We start from the raw sequence: 18,654 nt of genomic DNA, 5'->3' as shown, positions 1-18,654 counted from the left end.
CATGTAATATTAATTATAAGGAATCAAAATCATAATTCACAGAATAATGTTTCACTTTCTGTAAACGTCTGACACTTATAGTACCTATCATGTTGCTCTTTCTTATTACAACAAATGAAATTGATTGTCTGATATTATTCCTGATGTACATGCATATAATATTCCATTATCTTGATATCTTAGATTCTATATATTTATATATCTTTATGTATTTTATCATTTGTAAACAGTACAAGTAGGTAGGCCTATGACACATTTTATGTATGATGTAATTGATGTATATAATTTTAGTGTAAGTAGGTACCAGCATATAATAAATACCGTACACCGTATCATTTGTATATGGTATATGTAGGTGGGCCTATCACACATTGTATGTATGATGTAATTTATGGATATAAATTTGGTGTTAAGCATCAGCATATAATAAATATAGTATATTTATCATCATTTGTATATGGTATATTATGTAGGTAGGCATATAGTACATTTTATGTATAATGTATAATATAATTTTAGTGTAAGTAGCAGCATATCATACTAATAGAATCTAATAGTATAATACTATAATCTAATAGAATCTATAAGTACGAAGAAATAAACATTATTTTGTTAATGAATTTTGTGTAAACACAGCTTTACAATAATGATTAATAATTCTGTTATCATCATGAGATGACATAATTTATTTTAGGTACCTACTTTTATTTTGAATATTATTATGATATTGCTATCAGCTGAATTAATTTCATCTCTAGGATTAAAACTTATTTTGCATGTATATTATATTCCTAAAGAATAAGTTTAGTGCATTCTGTGATAATAATTCAAGTTGATATATATTTTTTATTGTAATAATATGACTTATCTGTAAATTGACCTAGCCTAATGTACTTGATGTATTTTTTTGGCTGAAATAAATCATTGAATCATTGATGGCGGATTTTAGCGTCAGGCTACTAGCCAAGTTTTCGTACTGTATGTATACTGTGCTATGGTGGTTCCCCGACCTCATTATAGGATAACAGAATATACAGAATGGAAACTTGTAATCAATCGCCTATCTAACCAATGCTTTTTACATGACGCCAATACTAAACACGTCACTTTGGGAAGTTCCAATCCTGGTCTTCTGATTGGCTCGTGGCAGTGAATGAGATCAATTGATCCGGATCATTGAAGTGATCCGAACCTACCATCAATACTATTACAATGCGGCGCTTCCTAACAAGATGGCGGATTTTGGCGTCAGGGTATAGCCAAGTTTCCGTACTGTATGTATACTGTGATAGGATCCCTCCTTGGGTTGCTGGGCAACTGCCTTCTTGATAAAAAAGTGAATCCGCCAAAACTAACCTCACTTTTTGTGAACGTCAACCGTCAACGTGCTAGTACATCGTGTTTCAATCCCTGCGTGAAAATTGGGATTTGTGTGTTATTGTTTTCATTTTAATTGCTATAACTATTTGGCTACAGTTTTCTCAACCTGGTTTATTTGAAATTTCGGAGACAAAAAAACATTGATTCCTTTTTTGTAAATTTTACAATTTGGACTGTTTTCATCAAGCTATTGTTCATAACGTTATGCTATATTGAATAATGATAGCGTGATTTGACAAGCTTGCTAGCTTGCAAACTACAAACTAGATCTATTTGAGAGAATCAAATAAATATCTCAAATATTGTGTTTTGATTGCTTTTATTAAAATGTTAACGCCGTATTTTGAGATTCGTCAAAGTGATAGTGAGTTGATATTGCTTATACATGCTCCCTACGCCAATATCAAAGAGACTGAGATTTATGCTGAAGGAAATGATTTCCGGTTTTATTCATCTCCTTATTACCTCAGGTGATTTTCATCAATCTGTTAGCTTTTACTCAGGAATTTCAGGGATTCAATCATGTTCATGTTTTGAAAATTTGTTTTTAACAAGTGGTGATTGGCGTGATTCTATTTTACTTTTAGCTGCATTAAAAAACATGTTGCTTCCTTACTATTAAGCTACTTTGTGCCTAATATAACTTGTTTTTTCTTAAGTGCGGTAGCGGCTCTATAATCTGGCTAAGGATGTAAATTTAACTACAGCTTTCTATAAGTTACGACGTAGGCCTAGGTCTATCAAACAATATTACTAGACCTTAACTGTTGTATCTCAAGTCTTATCTATATCAAGTGACAATTTGAAATTAATACGACAAACTTATTCTTACTTACTACTTAGCCTACGGTACCTACTTACTTACTTGATAGCCTACTTGAAGATCTCCCACCAGATACTTACGACTACTAATTTACTACTTACCCACTTAATTACTTGATACTTGAAGTTCTCACACTGAGAGCGCGTTTGCGCCGTGGACTTCAGATTTTTCATCAAGAGCTCAAATTCATTCACTTGTTTTCTGGTGTTGGTGTGGTGAAATTCTTTCCTCTAAGTACTCTTGTACAAGACTATAATATGGTTGGACAGATATTTATTCCTCCACTATTCATTTTATTTCAGACTTCACTTTCCTGGCTTTGTAAAAGATATAGACGAGCCTTGTGCGAGATATTTAACGGACGAAAAACAATTCGAAGTGAAATTACACAAGCAAAATGCTGGTGAACATTTTCCAGACCTTGACTTGATTGGTGGATTGTTAGCTCCAAAGAAGAAAGTAAAAAATATTAAACCGGACATTCAAGTTTTAAGTAAGTAATTTGTATTCAATTTAGTTACGATATCTAAATTGAAATTAATATTTCTAAGAATTGACAAATCCTTTTATCAATCATATCTTGTAGCCTAATATTGCTTTGCTGTGTTCTTCGTATATAATTGATTGGTTGTTGTCTTATTGTTTTTTATTTATACTGCACCATTAAATCTAAGCTCGAGTCGATATATCAACTTGAAGACTGAAATAACTCACTTACTAGTGAGCCCCACAGCTGGAGAACTCGTTCACGGCTGGAGAACTCAATTTTCTGTTGAAGTGAAAAGTCAAGAGAAAAAAAGGTTGTTCAAGTTAAGTTACATTGAATTATGAATTGAAGGCATCAGTGGACTAAGGAGGGCTGCACTTTAGTATATGGGCCGCGGAATCTAGCATTGGGACCTACATAGATCGATAGAGAAGGTCAAGACGAGATCAACCATGCATAACATTGTTGTCGATTTCCAAGGATTGGGTGAAAAAACATGGCGGAAAGTTCAAAATTGTTATATCAATTTTTATTTTTTATAATTTTTTCTATGGCTATAATAGGTTTCAAACTAGTGCAATCTTATGTAAAATTTGACGAGAAATCCACGTTTTCAGGTTTATAACTTCCGTAGTTTTCGAAATATTGCAGAAAGAAGAGCAAAAAAGTACAATTTTGGCTTCAAAAGATTTTAACCTGTTTTAATGGTGATTGATAGGTATTTTAAACAATTGGATATAATAGAATAATAAATTCTAAAGAAAAAAAGCTTAGATTAGAGAATGCTTAGGTTAAGAGAAGTTTTGATCAGGAAAAGCTCAGATTGGAGAAAAGCTTAGGTTGGGAAATGCTTGGATTGGGGAAAGCTTAGGTTAGAAGAAGTTAGGGTCAGAAAAAGCTTGGGTTAGGGAAAGTTTAGGTCAGAAAGAGATTAGGTTAGGTGAAGTTATGGTCAGGAAAGCTTAGGTTAGGAAAAAACTTTGACTAGGAAAAGTTTAGGTTAGGAAAAGCTTAGATTAGAGAAAAGCCTATATTAGGAAAAAGCTTAGGATAGGAAAAGCTTAGGTTAGGAAAAGCTTAGGTTAGGAAAAGCTTAGGTTAGGAAAATCTTAGGTTAGGAAAAAGCTTTGGTTAAGGGAGGCTTAGGTTAGGGAAAGCTTAGATTAGGAGAAGCTTGTATCAGGAAAAGCTTAGGTTAGAAAAAACTTAGGTTAGGAAAAGATTAGGTTGGAGAAAGCTTAGATTAGGAGAAGCTTGGATCAGGAAAAGCTTAGATTAGGAAAAGCTTAGTTTAGGAAAAGCTTAGGTTAGAAAAAACTTAGGTTAGGAAAAGCTTAGATGGGGGTAAGCTTAGGGTTGGAGAAGCTAGGGTCGGGAAAAGCTTAGGTTAGGGAAAGCATAGGTTAGGAAAAGCTTAGATTAGGAAAAAGCTCAGGTTAGGAAAAGCTTAAAAAGCTCATGTTAGATGATCCAGACAGAGACGACCAACGCTTCAATTCATTAGCGTTCATCTCGATTAAAATACAGCACTCAATCTGGATGAATAGATAACATACCTTTGTGCAACTGAAGGTTATTGTTAATTTTTTATACGGTTGATTTTTTGGAGTCATCTACATTGATATTGGAATGTCTAAAGAATTGCAACTTCAGTCCGGTTACTTAAGGGATTTCGTGGGCACTTCGTGAAGATGGAAACAGACCCAAACATTCAGATTCTAGGGTACTTCAGGATATCTGAATCACTAAATGCGCATTTGGGGGTCACGACTGGGCCGCGTAATGGCCGATTCAAAATGGCGGATCCAGCATTAATTAAAACGGTCATAGAATGGTTACCATCCATGATAGAGACATCTAGTAAACGCGAATCGAATCACAATGAACTATTCTAACAAGTTTGTTATCTCTCATTTCAACCTAAATCATGATTTTAAACTATAAAAATGCACTTTTTCAAAAACATTAAATTTTTCACGAGTTTTTTTCTGAATAACTACTTTCAATGACAATTTTTGGATTTTAAAGTACCAAACAAAACTTATTTGAAATAGGATTCATGATCTATTCCCGTTTGTTTCAAGCTTTTATCACCTTTTGTTCTGGAGTTATGATTTTTTTATGTCATTCTAGCCGCTGAGACAATTAACTATCATTAAAACTGAACTATAAAATCGATTTTTCACGACTACTCAATGATAAATACTTGTAAGTGGTCTTAATTTCTTTGTTACAACCAGCAGAATAATAATTTTGATGAGAAAGCGACGAATATATTTTTCATAATTGATAAATTCAAGATGGCGGTCATAACTGAAAAATTCTTTTATATCGATTCCTATTCAGTTATAGTGAGAGATATCGGATTGATTCTACCACCAAAGTGTTCATAGCTACCCAAAATATAATAATCTAGATATTAATCTCATTTTAATTATTCATTCCATGATTAATTTAGTTTCAAAAACTTGAAACATACAATCTTCGGGGCGAAATTTCACGTTCCACTCTGTAAATGTATTCACAGTGAACATAACCTACTTTTACTGAGACTGTGTTGTAGAATATTCCCAAAACTTTAAAATGACATCTAGTTGAGGGCTGTAAGTCCATTTTTCACTTCTGGAGCTTCATTGAAAAGAAAGAAAAGTAGGATTTGCAGCCAAAGTTACATTTTTCCCTCCATATTAGGCCTATGATAAACCTGAGAATTAGAAAACCGTGTATCTCAATAATCCATGAAGGTACAGACTTGGAAATGGTATCAATCTCTTAGTCATAATGTGTAGAGAGAGAATATCCATGATGGCAATCTTAAAAATAGTAATAGGCTGGTTGTAACAAATGAATAAGGAGCATTTTCAAATATTTATATAATGAAATAGTCGTGAAAAATCGATTTTATAGTTCAGTTTTAATGATAATTAATTGTCTCAGAGGCTAGAATGACATAAAAAAATCATAACTCCAGAACAAAAGGTGATAAAACTTGAAACAAACGGGAATAGATCATAAATTCTATTTCAAATAATTTTTGGTTTGGCACTTTAAAATCCAAAAATTGTCATTGAAAGTAGTTATTTAGAAAAAACTCGTGAAAAAATTGAATGTTTTTGAAAAAGTGCATTTTTGTAGGTTAAAATCATGTTTTAGGTGGGAATGTGTAATAACAAACTTGGTAGAATAGTTCATTGTGATTCGATTCGCGTTCACTAGAGGTCTCTATCATGGATGGTAACCATTCTATGACCGTTTTAATTAATGCTGGATCCGCTATTTTGAATCGGCCATTACGCGGCCCATTCGTGACCCCCAAATGCGCATCAAGTGGTTCGGATACCCTGAGGTACCCACAATCAGAATATTCGGGTCTGTTTCCATCTTCACGAACTTCCCATGAAACCCTGTTTTTGAGCCATAAGAAGCCGGACTGCTATCAACATTAACAAAAACGTTTTAAAATTCCACTACACTAATGCCGCTGATAGCGGATAGAGTATTTTAAGAACGAACCATAAACCTAAGTGCTATACCACCAATTGTTGATATACTTGGGTTACAAATAAAAAAGTTGCTTATAAGATTTTCTCATCTCTATGATGTATTAGTGAAGTTTGAAAATTGACTTTTTTAATCATTCTTTTCCATTTTAAATTTGCAGGTAGTATAGATAATGATGATGAGAAGAGAGGAGACGGTGATATTGTTAACCAAGTGGAAGAAGAAAGTACAAGTGAAGATGAGAATGAATGGTTGATTGATCAGCAAGTGGTTGAACCCAGTCTTCAGGGATGCTCTCTCAATTGTCCTCGTTATGGATTTGGCAATCAGACAAGCAATGCATTTGCGAGGCTTGGTGAAGAGTTCTATGAAATAGTGAATCTCAGAGACATTGATGTTACTGCCGAAAGTCGGCGTGATGAACTGATGCACGATGATGAAGAAAAACTTTTCAGCGATGATCACTATCTTAGTGACCTCATGGAACCGGAGGGTATTCAGCCTTTCATTGAATATTGCCCACCTTGGAGAGAAAGTGATGCTAAAAGTAAGTAATAAATCAAGATTCCCAATTATTTAATATTGACTTTATTTCGAAATTTAGAAAAATACATTACCTTTTCTCTGGCAAGATTGAATGAATCTAGTTATACGTTCATCAAGATTAAGCTACTAAAACGTATATTCAGCTCATATATAATCTATCATATCCATCTATCTATAATAGAAAAGAATTGGCTGTACATGTACGGGATAGGAAATACACGAATGACGCATCATCACGTCTGAATTACTGAACTGATGAACTTGAAATTTTTTATACTGATTCTTAATTTACTGAGGATGGTTATAGGCATATTTTCATTTTTATTAATCAATCAATTTCAATCGAATAATCAAATCAATTCTATTCAATTTGTGATTCAAAGTGAACGCAACAGTAAAAGCCCAACCAGACAGAAGTTTGGCGTAATTGGTAGCATGCGCGATCAATGAATGAAAGGTTGCAGGTTCCAGATCAAACCCAAACTTTTTTGCTGAAAAATTTCAACTCTTGAAGATTTGACAAAATAATAATTCTAATCCTTGATGTTTCCTGGGCATGAGTGGATTGATTACATTTTACAAAACAACATTTTCTCCGGTGAAAGCTCGGCTTACTTGCTAGTATATGATAATATACCCAGTAATCAGTTAATAACTTTGTGCGTTCGATGTTCTGTTATAATTTCTATGTTGAGTGTTTCTAATGATGAATTTTATGATGTAAAATGAAAATGTAATTCATTTTTGACTTTAATATCTAGAAAGCGTTTGCAAATCGCACATAGCACATTTTGGGATGTTGTCCTGTCCGTACCAGTAGTGTCAGTACTCTAGCGAAAATGGTATTGAGAAAGTGGCTCCATCGCTCACATTCATAGGAAAGTAACTTGTTCATGTACCAATAAAGTTGATATTTCTTGTGAAATTATTAATGATTTTTGTTTACAGTGAAATTGTCTAAAACCGATCTGGAAACATTGAAAAACTTTGGGAACAAAGAGTATCTCCTTACTAAAGACGATGAAATATCAGCATTTCTCTCGCTGTTTGACGTCATTTTTGCCTGTGTTTATGACTTTCGAACAACAATGGGTGAATCTTCCGTCGAATCGGCGTGGACCATTAATAAGCTCAGTGCTACGTTGTCATGGTTGAAGGTAAAACTGAAATCTCTTGTCTCATTATACTATTCTATGTGTAATGAATTGAAAACGTTTTTCCAGCCGGGTGCCGAATCGGATTTAAAATTGTTTTTATATTTTTCAACTACCGTAAATATAATTTTTTCCCGCTAGGCAAATTGATTTTTAATTTCTTTCTCAGCAGATGTCCTATATTTAATTTATATAGTTATTTTTTTCCTACAGTTACCTTGAAAAGTGACCATTCCTGCACTGATTACAGAACGCAAAGTATCACTTTTCCGCTCTAGTGCGCAAAGTATTACTTTGCGTACTCTTAATACTTTACGTATCATCTTGCAGCCGTCCCAATCAGCTGTTGACATTGTTGGCGTGTATTTTGAATGCAAATTTGTTCTATCTATATATTTTTCTGATTTTCAAATAAATAAAAATGAGAACTCATTAAATTATACATTTTGAATATTATTATTATCATCATTATTTCAAATATTTTTTTTTCATTCATAAATTGATTGGTTGAAAAATTATTTAGAAATTAAGATTTACTACTCAAAATTATTCTAATTTTCAAATTAATTCGATCAATTTAATTTTTAATTTGAATAAATTATTGATTATTAATTTTCAATTGGATTATCAAGTTTAAAATAAATTAAAGTTGTTATTAATAACAAAATTATACAGACAAACATTTGATGGATTTCAGCCATCATTTTACCCATAATCAACCACTTTTCATATTCAATGGTAACTAGGAAAAATTTAATGTAAAATACATGCGCAAAGCTCCTCTGCTGCACTCAAGAAACCATTCCGCCCTCGCGTACGGCTCGTACGTAAACGTTTCTTTCGGTGCAGCAAACTGTCACTTTGCGCACTAGTTGCACAAATAACTATTTCCATCTATAGGAAAACTAAGTGTATCAATGATATAGAATAACAAAAGCAATTTCCTACAAGACTCAATTTTATGAACAATCCGATTTCTTGTTTAAATTTAATACATTTAACGCTTCTATCTTAACTATTTATACTATGATCACATCCTTGCTATTCCTTTAAGATTTCGAGCATCTTTCTAGCTTTTATTTCTCATTGAATAAGTTCATAGAAGTTTGAAAAAAACAATTGTTAGCGTAATATTCGTGTGTCTTGTTTCAAAATATTAATACGACTATCAAATTAATATTCAAATATGACACGAGATTTGTTAAAGGTGTAGCTATTTCATTTTCACTCACTTGTCTTAGTTTCCCTATAATCATCCATTAATAATGGAAATTACTTCTGTAATAAAATAGCATAATAAATTTACTAATACCTCTTCTATTCTAATAAGGGTACCACAAATTGAATATATCTCTCTTTCAAATCGAAGTAATAACATTGTTAATCAATTTATTCCCAGATTTTCAAATCTCCAGAGGATGTTGTCAAGTGCTGCCTCCGTAGATCATTGATCTATCCTCTTTATAGGCATTGGAACTTAGCGAATATTGTTCTACAAGATACTGTGATCATCTTCAATGCAGGTAAAAGACATTCCATTTCCTTTGATAGTACAAATAACTTATTGCTATTGGCTCTACAAGTAACTTATGATACCATTGAAATAGCTTAGCTGAATTCAAATATCTAATCAATCCAGTACCGTCTGCTGGTGCTTACAGCATGATTATTATCTATTGATTCAATTATTTCAAGGCTGTGAATAACATATTTCTGCTGTGGTCACGTAGTTTGAGTGATCTGCTTTGATTCTAGTTGTAGTCCATTTTACATATTTTAGTAGATTCTGTACGAAAATTTCATAACTGGTTGTTGAATAAAAAAGTTGGCCTTCGGTCTGATTGTGAACAGGAAACATTTTAGGTGTTTTTCATGCTTTACGAACAAAAGAAATTTCTCCATAATGAAAAATTTGTGAAAAGAAAAGTTTAAAATCCTCATTCATAATATTATATTGCTTCTTCCACTCCAATGGCATCAATATGTTTTTAAATGATTTTTTGATTGTTCATCATTGAGGATTATGCCAATTTGTGTTATCTTTTTTAATAAATATGTTGATTACTTAAAGTGTGGTTGAATTGAAAGATGTTGATTTCTTTCTTATAGTTGTATAAAAGTCTCCATAATTGAATAACCAGGTAAAAAATTTAAAAACATTTCAGGTAAAAGACATGTTCTGTGGCTTCTATTAAGAATATACTCGTTATTTGGCGAGAGTGAACCAAGATACATGTTGAATGAGCTCTACATCAAAGACTATTGCATTTGGCTTCAGAATGTATCTGATAAGAAACTACGTAAATTTGCCAGTATCGTAGAACAGGTAATGAACTTTCCAGATACGCCAGATAAATCAATTCAAACTTACTTCCATAACCCTCTCGCTAGTTCACCAATGTCTACGAGAAAATACTTTCATCACAAAAGTGAAGATGTTCACATATAGTGATCTTCTCTCATCACAGATCATAGACGTTCGTTAGTGATGCAACGGATAAAAAATTATCATTTATTTAATTTTTTTTATACAGGGTGGGGCAGAGCTGATTGACGAGTTTGGAGGTGTCATAAGTAATGAACCGTTCAACTTGAAAAAAAAATGGGTTCAATTCAGTTTGAATGGCGGTCATCAGCAGCAATACACTGATGCGTTTTTAAAACGCATTTTGACACACTGCGATTGGTAAAACTTGGATCTCGTCTCTGATTCGCTCTAGTTCTTCCAAGGTGTGTTGACGATCTTTGAAAACTTTTTTTTTTAGGTAACCCCCCCCCAAAAAAAAAGAGCCCCTTAGAAAAAAAATCGCTCAAATCGAGTGAGCGTACCGGCCACCTCAAGCCCACCCTTAGTGAGATAAGCCGCCCTGGGAACATTTGTCTCAACACATTCATTGAAATGCGCCCTGTGTGGGCTGTAGCTTCATCTTGCTAAAACCATATTTCATGTTCCTCAGCAAGTTCTTCAAATTTGGGGTGCAAAAACGTTCTTAACATTCTCACATTTCACCACTGGGAGGTGACATTGACGGTGATGTTGCCATTCTCAAATAACTATTGGCCACTATTGAGCCGCACGCTCACCCAATTTAAGCATATGCGATCTTTTCTATGGGGTTATCTCAAAAATAAATTTTTCAAACATCACCCACACCTTGGAAGAACTAAAGGAGGGAATCAGAGAGATCCACGCCTTACCAATCGCAGTGTGCCAAAATGCGTTTTAAAACTTGAAAAATACACTACATCAGTGTATTACTGCTGATGACTGCCATTTAACTGATATAATTTTAAAAAAATAACAATAAAAACTACATTTAAAACTGAATTGAACCCATTAAAGAATTTTTCTGAGTTGAAAGGTTCATTACTTATAACCCTTCCAAACTCGTCAATCGGTTCTGCCCCACTCTGTATGAATTCATTTATACAATAACATTAAAAAGAAGAAAGGAGGTCGGTAAACCTCTCTTTTGAGTCTCAGTTCGTGTTGAAACTTTTTTCTCACAGATTTGAGTGGAATTTTCAAATGAAAATAATTTAATAGTCATAAAATTATTCTACTGAGCTACTGAAATATATTTTATACATTCTACACAATATTTTCAGTGACAATTGAGGGTTATTTCTATTTTATCTCATATTTATTTAATCTAAATTCAAAATCTATCGATCGTCGCATGATTATTTCTGGAGTTGAGACTGAAAGACTATCCTTCATGTGGGACTGTGTTTATCACCTAAGAAGCATAAGCTATACCTTATTATTTCTCTATCATTTACATTTAGAGTCATTTCTTCAAGTGACTTTCTGTTATTTAGTCATTGAGTTTTTTAGTTTTTCACACTGTGAATTGTGGATAAGATACAGTATTGTAGAATAACTAATATATAATACAGTTTCATAGATAAGATACAGTATAATATAATAGCATTGTTTCATTGTATTTGTATTAACCGGTATAAATGAATAATCAATCGTTAATCATACAAATAAATAAATAATCACCTCTAATAATTCAACTGCGTTTTTTATTTACAAAAGATTGCCAATTTAATTATCAATGAAACATTAGGCTTCAATTTGTAAGTTAACTTTATTTTAATGTTGCTTAATCATGCTATTACTTCCAGTCTTCATCTTAATAATGATCGTCACTTTGCTGGGAAACCTTTAATAGGCATTTAATAAGTTATATAATAAGTTGAGCGCATAAGTTCATGAATGAATAAATAACAGAGAGAAGGCAATAGGATATTCCTAGATTGAACATGATCAACTTTGTCACTTGGTCATATGGGACATATATATGAATCATATATTTATCTCATACTGATCAGAATTTTAGAGTTTTTTAATTAAAAGTTCAATGAACAGTGTTTTTTAGCTGATTCAGTGAAAAAGGCTAGACTTCGTTTCGTTTTATAATACAGTTATTCTGTCACAGATCGGGCAGTTTAAACATAATTGTATTATTAAGGGAGACGGGTTCTGAGCCAATTCATTGGTTCAGTTAATTTTTGTTCTTTTAAAGTACTAACTGTAAAGTCGCGATTAAACCAGGGGTTGTCAAGGAATTCGCCCTTCAAAAACAATAAACAATAAACCCCTGATTGGCATTGTCTCTTATTTTCGAAAAAATATATCTCTGTTAAGTTGAGAAAAATACTAACTTTTTAAAATGGAAAATACTCTTTAAACATTGCAGAGTACAATAAAAAAATATTACAAGATATTTGTTGCAACTTAAGATTGATTGTAAGCTGTTTAAAGTTTCAACTCTCCAAATTTGGAACAAAGTCACCCCGGTTTTCTGGTAACTTATTTTCCCAACTGGAACTGTTATTCTCACTGTAGTCGAGCTTCTGGTTAGAATCCCTCTTGGACCCGGTGCTGGAAGGTGAGGAGACTGCTTGCTGCTTGCAAGGATGCTGTAGTTCAGCTTTTTCCTGGCGAGGATAACACTAGAATGTTCTCACGTTTATGCGCATGTACTGAAACGATACACTGATACGAATATTCGATCTGACTGTTTGATGTCGATCAATTAGTTGATCCATATTGACAATATTGCCGATTATTTGGGTGCTTCGTGGGCTAAACAGACAGCAATAGTAAACAATCCTCACTCTGAATACACCATCCACTCCTCCACTCTTAATCATTTCCAAACTGTAAATAACTAAATAAAAATCAATTTATTGAATAAAAAATACAATTTCATTTCTACTTCATTTCAAATCTCTGGCTCCCAATATGGCTGCCCTAACCATCTGTCATTATAAAGTTAACGTGGATCTCACCAAAGTGTTTTTGTCTTAATATGTTATGAACTGTTTACGGTAATGTAGTCATGCTCTAATATATTATTAAAATCCATACTATTCTTAAATATTCCACAACAAAGCCGATTGGGTTGAAACAAGTTGAACAGTTCCGGTGCTCAACAAGTAGATTTCTATAAGAAGCTCAATATAAAAAAGCCAATCCCGGTGCTCCCTCCAATCAGGAATCATCAAAATAAAGTTTCTAATTATAATTATCAGATCCGGTTTCTAGGACACTCGTATTACATCTAATGGGTCATTGTGATCGAGTATAATATATTTAATACAGATTCAAAGTCACCTTAGATTCAATAATCTATAGATTTAATAAAGATTCCATGGTCCATCAGATTAAATAAGTATCATAGAAACTGGGCCTTAGTCATGTATATTAAGAGAATCATTATGCTCCTTAGTTCAATGTATTGATATTTTTCAGAGAGAGTGAAAGTGATACATCAGACAGCGAAGAGGACAGCTCTAGTGAAGATTCTTCTAGCTCTGACTCAGACAATGCCGTGGAGAATTGTACAGAGGCAAAATCAAGATAACTGAATACTTCACAATTTTACTGCGATTCCAAATGGCTCACAGATGAACTTCATCACTTCTGCAAGTATTAATTCATCATGGTCTACCCTCATTACAAAATATTTCTCATATCTTTAAGCTAACTAATTTGGTATTTCATACATTTTAGACTTATGTAAGAGATTGTATTCACTACGAGTATTGCCTAGCATTGAAATCTTACTGTAAACTCTTCAAACTTATTGAAGGAATAAGGCTGCTGGATCGCTTTGATGGGTTTTAAGGAAGAATTTTTAGCTTTTAAAAAGCTCCCAAAAAGTTGTGAAACTAGATTATTTCCTACAATTACTTTCATCAATTGGATCAAGCGTATTCTTGCTTAATTATTTTTTCCTTTCATTTCAACTGTTTTGAAGTTGGAGTCTGTCATTAGCCACGTTTATACTGCGATTCAACTTTAGATTTACAATTCAAATTTATCTTCAATTTTTTTCCTCCTTGTGTCAGGCGCATACTTTTCTAAGTATGCTTAATATTGCTATTCACATTTTGGTGATTTGTTGTATGCTTGACGCAGCGGTTTAATGTTATTTTTTATAGTATGCATATAATAACTGAAAGTGCTATTGTTTTGTTGAAATCCTCAGTAACGCTGCTGGCATTAGTGTAGACCTGTCATAATTGACAAATGTTCGGAAACGGAAAAGTAAAGTCTGGTCTTGTGGGTATGTGATTATATGAGAGCTAGGAATAATAGTATTCAAAACAATTTGAAAGTTATCTATTCAAAAATTAAAAAAAAAACAAATCTTTATTCAAAAACAATACTGTATACACAAATCTCTTATATTCTTAGATATACTTTCATGAATCTTGTCTAAAAACTAAATATTGCAAGCTACATGGAATCAGGATTGAATAAGAGTTCTTAAAAGTTGAAAAGATTTTTGTTAGCTGAATTGATTTTGATGAGTTGATGTAGAGTAGAGGGTCATGTGACAGCAGATTAGTTTCATCTTCTGGAATAGCCTTAGTAGAGTTGTTGGATTTGTAAACCAGAGACCCTGCTTGTGAATCGAGGCCAGGCCAGTTATTTTTCACCGGGCGAATCTTGTGTTTTGGAAGGACACGTTAAATCGTCAATCACGGCTGCCTAAAAGCAGTGGTTAAGTCACGTTAGAGGTCCTGAAATTTGGTGCGACCTGAAAACCTGACACCAGACCTGGTCATACAGACATTTGGCATTTATTTTTATTTGGCTAAATAATGTTTTGATATTTCTTCATGAACAGGAAGTATAAGATTGTGAGTAATTTCACCAATTTGAGATGGAGTCTTTTGTATGTAGTTAGACTTATCTGAGAAAGCAGTCAAATCATTATCTGGATCATAGACTGGGTCCTTAAAATCATTGTGGTCAAATCCTTGGACTTCCTTGAGCAAATTTGAAGAATTAAACTTGACAGTCAGACTATCCGTGCTTAAGTAAGCATTATCTATGATAATGATAGATTCTCCTCCACCTGAAAAATGAAAGTACAACATAAATTATTTTATGTTAATAATAAATTATTCATATTTATTTAAGTTGTTATACCATCATAATAAGTTGTTATATTATCAATCATCTGAAATATGACCAAATATAATGTTGAAGAGATTGAAGATAAATTTCATTGGTGGGCTCGTCATAAAAATAAATCAAATTGGAATGTTATACTACTTATGTTGGGTGGGCATGATGGAGGTAAATAAATATATTATACTTTGAATTTGAAAACGTGATCTCACAGAGATAAGGATTGGTAGGACTATTTTCAATCTAGAATAGTATTTTGTTTACCGAGCATTACGCATTTATCCAAGTAGGGTGTGTTGTCACTATCAATATAAGACTATACCATTATTGTCTTTGCTACAAGTTCTGATTCTACTATTTTGGGTTGGACATACTGCTTTGAAGATTCAAACTATACTTGCTTAATGCTTAATTCAGTTTTAAACTCAGACTACAAGAACGATTTTTGAGTTAACATTAGGTTTAGGGTTACCGTCCACTGTAACCGAATCCAATCGATCCGTTCGGCCGTTGGATCATACGAATCTGCCGGCCGTTAATTCGGCCGAATATGCCACCAAAATTTTTCATAAACAATGATTATATTGAGATTTTGGAAATTGAATAAACAAATATCCACTAAATTAGTTATTCATTACAAAAAGAGATTGATGAATAATCTAACTCAAGAACTGAAAAGAGAGATACAATCTATTAAAAATGAATCGATCAACGGTTACTTGCGCAACTCAACAGGAGGAAAAAACACTGATTACTCGCTTTGAAAGGGATATAGGAAAATAAAAATACCTATTCAACAAGCTCCTCCTTTCAGAAACCAAAACAGAGAATGGGCCAGAAACAATGAAGAAAAAGCACCGACAAATTAAAGTTGAAGTTTGTTAAAGTTTTCCAGCCAAATAATGGACCACAGGAACAAGATTTAGAAACTGATGAAAATCTTATGCAAGAGAATCAAGAAATTCTGCGTGTCTCAGTGGAAGAAATGAAAAAAGAAATTAAGCTTATCAATGCAAAGAAAACTCCAGGATTCGACTTGATAACTGGCTCAGTCCTAAAGCACCTGCCAAGGAAAGCACTCAAGTTAACAAACATACTAAATGCTTCATTTAGACTTGTAGTCCAGTCACTGACAATATACATTAGTGCATGCAATTTATAGATTTTCAATGTATTATTTGGGCACATAAGAGAAGTCCCGAACCAATTTCTTCATGCAAAATTTCCTTGTGCTAGATACAGGGTGGCCCAAAAACCTCGTATTTTCGGCTCATTTTCTAGTTTTCAGCTATTTCTGCCAAATCTCGTAATCGGAGAGAAATATTTGCTCTCGCCTTTTTTTTAATTATAAAATTCTGAATAAAATGAGATCTGAGTACTGAGTTACTGAGTTATGATTTTTCAAAATTGAGTGAAATTTTGATGAATTTTAGTTTTTGATCAACAATATCCTCCGATTGTTACCATTTATATGTATAATTCAGAATCCCTCTGGGCGTATTTTTGTGCTCTACAGTCTGAGATCAGGTAGAGCGCTCTATCTCATATAGATTTCCAGGTACAACTGACAACAATGTTCCTTTTATTGTGAAAAACACCTAATTTTCAGCTTCAACCATCATCACCAACTACTTTGTCCTCACATTGATATTTCGCACAATGACCTAAGTTCATGAGAGTATATTCTATGAGAATCACCCGTTAGATGCACTTCATTTCAGTATTTCCCAGTAGAGAGGCGCGCTTAAGGTTACCTCAAGGATAAAAATTTCAAACACTTATAACTTTTGACAAAATGCTTAGATTACATTGTACTACACTTCATTCTCCTCTTGTCAAGGCGGTCCTAAATCATGCATCATAAGTCGAATTCGGTCGAAAAATGGAAAATTTAATGTTGAGCTTACTTAAGCCCATATTCTAATACACAAAAAATGGTCAATTTCTATATTTGAATGTCTTGCATGTCTGCATGTCTTGTGAAATACTTCTGATAAAATTGTGTATTAGAATATGGGCTTAAGTAAGCTCAACAATAAATTTTCCATTTTTCGAGGGCAAGCCTTCGACAAAGTATGGCATGATGCACTTCTCTACAAGTTGAAGAAAATGCTTCCTTTAAAAACTAACAGAGAAATTGGATCATACAACCAGTGCGATGGCATTGAAACTTTATGTTATTAGTAAATAGTAATAGTTTGAAAGGATTCTTTTTTCAAAGTTGATTTTTCCCAATCCATAGTGGGAGCATTCTAGTTTTGTTGAACATGTCAAACATGTTAATTCTCTTGCGTATATCTTGAAAGGCCTAGCTCTTGTCAATGTCATTTCGTGTATTTTCAAAGTTCCAACTAATGATATTAAATCTTTTGGCAACATCTTATCGATTTCTTGGATTTTTATTTTTTTTATGATGAAGAGTTTGATGCTAGGGCAGTAGGCTCCCAATTCTTTGAAAAAATGTTTACATTTGTTATGTCTTTTCCTGTGCCAACCAATCGATCAGCACTGTGCTTGATTGACTGATTCCATCTAACAATAACTCAAATGAAAGTGGAAAATGGAGAAATAAATCGTTTCAATGGTATTAATAGTTTTTTATGTGTTCTAAAAAAACATCAGCTCTTAATGTGATGAGAAGGATTGAAATTGACATGGATTTTCAAGTGAGTGATATTAGTGCGGTTCATAGACTTCCTGTTCGCAAAGCCAAAAATCAAACGGCCGGAAAATCAAACGAAATTCAGCCTGTACTAATAGTACAATTCGTCTCAAAAATAACCCGTTCCAATTGGCTCACTAAGGGCCGTGCTGCAAAACTTACAAAGTGCTAGGAAATCCTTCGGATAATATTATCTTCTTCAATGAAAATCTGACACCTTATAATAAAAAACTGTTTATGCAAGTAAAACGTAAAGCTAGACTCCTGGATTACAAATATGTTTGGACATCGCAAGGAAAAATCCTCTAAGAAAAGAAGAGAAGGCGAATATTTTGCGCATGAAATGTTTATCAGATTTGGAAAACATTATTTAGGCTTTTGATTAGATTGGACTATAGTATAATGACATTCATTGCAAATTTTATTTTATTCAGCTCCTGTCATCAAAATTAGATGTTAAGTCAAATACTAATTATTTACTATACCATATTCACTTTTCTTTTTCTCAATAATAACAATAATAATAATAATCCACTTTTTCGTTTTTTCAATAATAAGAAAGATAATAATTATTACTGACAATAATTTCTCACAACTATGGTTGAGGAAGACTTTAATGTTGAAGAAATCATTCTGCCTTGCAAATCATTTCTGACAGTTGAT

At 33.0% G+C, this 18,654-nt stretch overlaps 1 protein-coding gene across 1 annotated transcript; it reads left to right on the top strand.

Moving 5' to 3' along the window:
* The first annotated feature begins 1,348 nt into the window (after positions 1 to 1,348).
* On the top strand, positions 1,349 to 16,538 carry LOC111054722 (protein SHQ1 homolog). Its single transcript, XM_039431459.1, has 7 exons — positions 1,349 to 1,850; positions 2,506 to 2,696; positions 6,352 to 6,738; positions 7,686 to 7,894; positions 9,291 to 9,414; positions 10,057 to 10,328; positions 13,636 to 16,538. The coding sequence occupies exons 1-7, from the start codon at positions 1,708 to 1,710 to the stop codon at positions 13,768 to 13,770; spliced, it is 1,461 nt and encodes a 486-aa protein (XP_039287393.1). The 5' UTR covers positions 1,349 to 1,707; the 3' UTR covers positions 13,771 to 16,538.
* Positions 16,539 to 18,654: the final 2,116 nt, after the last annotated feature.

The sequence above is a fragment of the Nilaparvata lugens genome, chromosome 6 (assembly GCF_014356525.2).
Source record: "Nilaparvata lugens isolate BPH chromosome 6, ASM1435652v1, whole genome shotgun sequence".
Taxonomy (NCBI): Eukaryota; Metazoa; Arthropoda; class Insecta; order Hemiptera; family Delphacidae; genus Nilaparvata; species Nilaparvata lugens.
Note: the sequence above shows the minus strand (reverse complement) of the source record. Positions and strands in the feature narration are given on the sequence as shown.